A 6695-nucleotide genomic window follows, 5' to 3' on the forward strand; every position below is an offset into this window, starting at 1 on the left:
ATTTCTGAAGAAGGGTCTGGGCCCAAAACGTCAGCCTTCCTGCTCCTCTAATGCTGCTTGGCCTGCTGTGTTTATCCAGCTCTACACCTTGTTATCTCAGTTAAAAAAGATATACTGTTCGTAACTATGATTTAATTTGAATTATGCTAGATGCTGTGTATATTTTAATAGAATTTTCTCATCCCCTGTAATAACATTAACCTAACCTTTAAAAAGAACAGGAATTATGTTTTTTAAATGTATCATTTTTATTAAATATAACGTACCTCTGTGTATACATATCATGGAATTGAATCTTACTTCTATTGACACGTCAGGATGTAATTTCAAATGATTTTTGGCATTAAGCCAGTATACAGAAACTTGCATTTATTTGTTTTAATGCAGAAATTACTCACAGGTCTTACAATTAAACTATATCATGATTAAAACATAAATACAATAATTATGTCTACTTCTAAGATTGAAAGTAGTTTTGTTGAATATTTAAGTATGACTTGGGCATCCTGTGAAGGTAGTGTAGTTTTGAGATATTTAAAAGTAAAATGTTTGTATTTGGTTATCAAATCACATACGGTAAGTAATGGAACGAATGGTACATGTTGCAGAAAGTCATCTGATGAAGTATCACTTCCCTCAACTATCATTCATTCAAGAATTTGGACTGTGAGCTATTAAGTTATGCTCTTGGGCATGCACTATTATCTTACACTGCTGTGAATATAGCATACATGGTGAAATAATCTTACAGTAATAATTACTGCAAAAGTTGAAATGCAATGGTTGAAATTCCACAGGTTTGCCAGTTTCAGATTTGAAAACTCCAACTTCCATTTTTTAGAATTTATCATTTTAAGCAATTTCCTGATATTTTACAACAATTTCTTTAGGGACTGGCTGAAACATCAGCAGAACAACATCACACATAGGAACACATAGAGCAACATTAATTTCCATAGTCATTCTGGAGAAAAGTTTCTCTAACTTCTGCATTTTGTTGATGCTAGCCACATGACATTTCTTCATAACGAAAGAGTTCTTGGGATAAAATTCTGAGATGGATTGTAACTCGAATAATATCTCACAGTCAATTAAACACATTCTCATGTTAATAGGTGAGATCAACTGTCTTAGTACACATTTGCTTCCGTTAGAATTTTGGCTAAACCTGTGATTGTAATCTCTGAAATAATTAATTGATGGATCCAGTTAATCTGATTGCGGCATGTTGTTAAGATGATTGCTAGTTTTGCAAGTGTTTCTACCATATAAAAGAGTATTAAAAGTAACTGTCCTGTCTCTGTTTTGTGACAAATGGAAATTGCCGTAACAGTAAAAGAAGATTGTTTCAATAAACAGCAAAATGAAAGATATAATGAATGGTTTGCTGTTTGTTACAAGCTGTCATGCAGCCTCAGGGTTTGACTGACTTATTATCATTCGTGTGTTGTTCTTCCTTAGGTCATATGAGACTCATAATAATATTACACCATCTCAAGACATGTTAAACAGAGTTAATTATTATTAGCCTAAGGTGGCTTTGGAAAAGAAAAAGGACTTGCATTTATACAAAGGCTTACTTGATCCCTGTATAACTCCAACCATTCTCCGGCCAATTAGGTTCTTTTAAAGTATGGCGATTGTTGTAATGTAGGAAATATGTTAACATTCTGTGCACAACTAGATCCCACAAACAGAAATGTGATGATAACTAGATTATTGTTTTTTTCTGATGTTGATTGAAGGGTAAATATTGGCGAGGACACCAAGGAAACTGTTGCATCTTGTTCTTTGAAAAAGTGACTTGGGACCATTTACATCTGCCTAAGGACAGAAGAGATCTTGGTTTCACATCTTATTTGAAAGACAACTTTCCCTTGCTCTTAAAGTGAAGCTAAATGCTAAAGGGTGTGCTGGCTTGGTAGCAAGAACCCAACATTTGTTACAAGGCATCCCCTCATCCTCTTTATTAGTGTACAGAGATTTCCATGTTAAATGTTTGAGAATATCTGTTGACACCCAGAAAATGCTCTCATTATGCATGCACAGTACTCCCACCTGTAAAATCATCCCATCCACTCATACTTATTATGCTTATTTGGATGCCACCATGTTTTTTTTATTGGCAGAGCGTTTCACAAAGTGAGCATGTGCAGAATTTTCCATATGAGCAATGAAAATCTTTTAGTGGTGTCAGGAGACACAGCATAAGACTTTCCATCAAATTGTCTTGTTTAAAAATCAAGAATCACTACACAAGTCCAGGAAAAGAATCAATGTTTTTATTTTCCTTGATTTCAACAGACAGGTCGTGAATATTTATGAGCCTCTGTTAAATTATGCCAGCAGGCTGGGAGTTGCAAATTATTGTTTGTGCAATCTCATCAACAACAGAAAAGACTTAAAAGGAGATAATTGGTGCTTTTAGCATGACATGTTGAGGGGAGAATGCCAAGAGTATCACAACAGCCACCGCACTGGGTTTACCTCCCCCTTCTCTCAGAATCTGTTTCTAATTATCATACAAACTGTGTCTTGACTGCTCTACGTAGAATATCATCAAGTCCTTAATATGAACGGTTGGACAATCTCATCAATAATTGACTTCCTAATGCCTTCCACGCTTCAGAGTTAGATGATTTATTCACGACAAAGATCCTGCCAATACTACCATGGGGCTGTAAAATTGACAATCATTTGGCCTATTACATTAAACATCTTAAACAAAAACCTGTGAGCCTTTGTTTTAGGTTTACAAGTATGTTTAATTCTGGTTCATTTTATTTCATTATTTTCTAACTATATTTGCATATAATGTCAGAATAGCAGGGTTTAGTGACAGTGGAAATGGAGTATTTTATCTGCAATCAAAGAAAATAAAGAACAATGACTGTGCAGTTATAAATTCTCGTTTAAAGTTGATTTTGGTCCCTAATAACCACTGAGGTCACTTTCATGTTGGTGCTTGTTTTAGATTTGCTTATGGGAAACTAGTGCTTGGGAATAAGCTTCAGTTGCCTTTGCTGTAGGCAAGGATCATCGTTCTGCATTTTCATGGGTCTATAGTCCTATCGCTGGAATGTGAGAGACAATTAAGTAGGAAAAATATGTTGAGTTGAATTATGAACGCCATTCTTACTTAATACAAACCAAACTAGTGTCAATGTATAAGTATTTTGCCCTGTCTTAAAAGAACTTGCAAGTCTATAGGACCTTTCTCAACCTCACGATTTCTACAGCAGTTTACAGCCAAGGAAATGCTTTTGAGGTGTATTCATAGCTGTAGGAAATGTGGCAACTATTTATTGAACTGCAAGTTCCAACAAACAACAAGGTGATCATGGTCAGATAATTTGTTTTTGTGATGTGATTGAAGAATAAATGTCAGTGGGACAACAGGAATAATGCCTCTGCTGTGTGAACCTTTATGAACTCTGTCTAATTATATTCTTTTCCAAAACTCTAGCAGAGGATCTTTTATATCCACTGACAAAGCCTTGGTTTAACAGCTCATCCAAAAGGTAACACCAATACCCTTGACAACACAGCACTCCCTCAGGATTGCGCTGGGAGTAATAGCTTGATTTTTGTGCACAAGTCCTGGAGTGAGACTTGAACCCTTAACTTTATAAGTCAGAGACTACCAACCATGGCTGATACTTCAACCAAGTTGTGAGTCACAGATTTTCTAAGCACGATGAAATATTATGTAAATTTGCTTTTGGCTGTACCTTAAAATGGCCAATAACAAATCCACAGCCCATATTGCACCCTTATCCGATTTTCTACAATCTCCCCATTTGCTATTGCCCTTTTCATATTTCTGCCCAAAGTGAAGATTTTCAACCTGGGAATTGTGAATTCATCAGAATTTTATATTTACTCATTTAAGTTTTTTGCTGTTGGATTGCACTGCTGGAAATGCTTTCTCTGATATTGACGATGTTTTCATTAGTGAGCTGACACTTACTGTTGTTCTAAATTTGAGGTAGAAAACACTGTGATTTTGTTCATATTCATAGGCATTCCTTGGCTTGCTTCAATACGTTCAAGGGATCTACCACATAAGAAAATTTAAAAATGCCCATTTGCAAAGCTTTCAGAAGACTTCCCTGATTGGAAGTCTGACCAAATGAATGAGCTCCATTTCTGCCAGGCAGCATACCTCAACATTAATCAGCAATCCGTTGACTTCTATAAAGTAGGAAATTAGAACAACAATCTTTTTATGTTTGTACAGGTTTGGTTTCAAAATAGAAGAGCGAAATGGAGAAAGAGGGAACGCTATGGACAGTTACAACAAGCTCGAAACCACTTTGCAACTTCCTATGATGTCTCTCTTTTACCCCGGACAGAGCCTTATTCACAGGTTGGTAGAGAGTGTAACAGAGCATAATGTTACACTGTAAATTGATAAATAGTCTAGCCTCATTTAAAAATGGATCACAAATAAATCCTTTCAATAGCTTTAGTGATGTTTTAAAGTAAAATGTTTGTTTTTAATGTATGTATTTACTTGATTTGGTTACAAAGCTCCCTTCTGCAGAGATGAAATCCAAACATAGAACATCAGCTACTGTTAAACTTCAACGGGTTTGGATCACTTTCATGGATGCAGATAGTATCGTTTGACAAATATTTCTTACTACAGTTATGACATAATATAACACCAGGCCAATCTGCATTCAAGTTACATCAGTTCACATATATGAACCAAATTGAACACACTAACAGCATTAACATAACTGAACAGTACATTTATTTTGGCTTTGGAAACATGAAGCTCAAACCGGAAAAGGCTTCCTCCCTCTTTTCCAAAACATTCAAAATGTTTTACATCAAGAAAGCTATTGCTCCTTTTTCATGCGATTTATAACATCCCTCAGAGGATAACAGAAGGCTATCTTTGCACTGCCTACAGGATAAAAATACATATCAACATTTACTACGTGGCAAAGATGATGTGTGTAATGATACTATCTTGGTTTTTTATAACGTTCAAGACATTCACCCTTCATTTTATTTATAATGCAGTCAAAAAATACCCCACAATAAGTCCAAAGCTTACTCAAATCAATAACCTTTCACGATTATAAAGCTTGTTCTGTTTCCATCCAGGTTTCCCTTTTTAGGTTCCTCATAAAGATTGGATATTTTTCTAAATTGTCTTTATCACTTTTGCTGTGTTACAGGACAAGCGTGAAGAGCTGAACTGTATCCTTCTCATCATTTTTCACCATCAGTTTTATTTCTTTCTTTCCCATTCCCAGAAGTCAGCATTATCAGGTTTTCAAGATGACAACAAATTCATTCACCTAAAAAGACAAGGGTAGCAGATACATGGAAACAGCACTACCTGTAAATTTCCCTTCAAACCACACAACATCCTGAGTTGGAATTATATCACTGTTCCTATACAATTAACAGAAGAAATCTGAGAACCAGAACTCTGTCAATCATACAATGTTTTTCCAAGGAATTGGGGTGGGGGTGCTGGGGGAGGTAGGGGGAAAATCAACTGTTTCAACAGACTAATGGATTTCTCATTCGAGGACAGATAATGAGGGCTGATCTGCTATTGACATTTTTTATGGGTTTGAATGTTTGGCACATTTACTGGCTTTCTGTGCAACTGGAAAGCAATGAATGAACGACGTATTTAAAACATTTTCTGTTATATATCCTATTATCTCAGTTGGGTTAATTTCTTAAATGTAATGTTCAGTTTTGAAGAAGAGTCATGCCAGACCCGAAATGTTACCTTTGTTCCTCTCTCCACAGATGACGTTAGATCTGCTGAGTTTCTTCAGGACTTTCTGTGTTTAAGTTTTACAGCATCCACAGTACTTTGCTTTTATTATAATGAAAGCACCATAGCTTGTCCATGGTAGTGAGGTGGTGTGTGGCATGAGAAGTCTCGGGGTGTGCATGGGGAAATATTGCTTGATTTGGAAGTGCTGGCTCTCTGATCTGTGATGCACCTCTCAGCCCTTTAAAAGCCAACCCGACACTGCAACAATTGCAAAGGTATAGTCAAGACTATTCCCGCCTCGGAGCTGGCTAAGGTAGGAGTGTTAGGTTCGTCTCATGATCCAAACCATCCTGCATGCTTAAAAAAGAATCTGGTGAAAATCAGAAGCTATGAAAATGTAATCCCAGAATTAGGATCCTTCCCACATTTTTAAAGACTCCAAAGTCATCCCAACTCAATGCATCTCAACCATTTCAACTCCCCCTCCCATTCCTCAGACGACATGTCCATCCTGGGCCTCCTGCAGTGCCACAACGATGCCACCCGAAGGTTGCAGCAACAGCAACTCATATTCCGCTTGGGAACCCTGCAGCCCAATGGTATCAATGTGGATTTCACAAGTTTCAAAATCTCCCCTCCCCCCACCGCATCCCAAAACCAGTCCAGCTCGTCCCTGCCTCCCTAACCTGTTCTTCCTCCCACCTCAAGCCGCACCTCCATCTCCTACCGACCAACCTCATCCCGCCCCCTTGACCTGTCCGTCCTCCCTGGACTGACCTATCCCCTTCCTAACTCCCTACCTACACTCACCTTTCCTGGCCCCATCCCCGCCTCTTCGACCTGTTTGTTTCCTCTCCACCTATCCTCTCCTCTATCCCTCTTCTATCCGCCTCCCACTCTCTCCCTATTTATTTCAGAACCCCCTCCCCCTCCCCCTTTTCTG

At 37.6% G+C, this 6695-nt stretch overlaps 1 protein-coding gene across 1 annotated transcript in view; it reads left to right on the forward strand.

Moving 5' to 3' along the window:
* Positions 1-6695, forward strand: part of alx1 (ALX homeobox 1) — a 23584-nt gene that overhangs the window by 10526 nt on the left and 6363 nt on the right. The window contains exon 3 of the mRNA XM_020535670.2: positions 4241-4369. Coding sequence (XP_020391259.2) covers positions 4241-4369 — 129 coding nt within the window. The remainder of the gene's footprint in view (positions 1-4240; positions 4370-6695) is intronic.

This window comes from Rhincodon typus, chromosome 18 (assembly GCF_021869965.1).
Source record: "Rhincodon typus isolate 14 chromosome 18, sRhiTyp1.1, whole genome shotgun sequence".
NCBI classification, from domain to species: Eukaryota; Metazoa; Chordata; class Chondrichthyes; order Orectolobiformes; family Rhincodontidae; genus Rhincodon; species Rhincodon typus.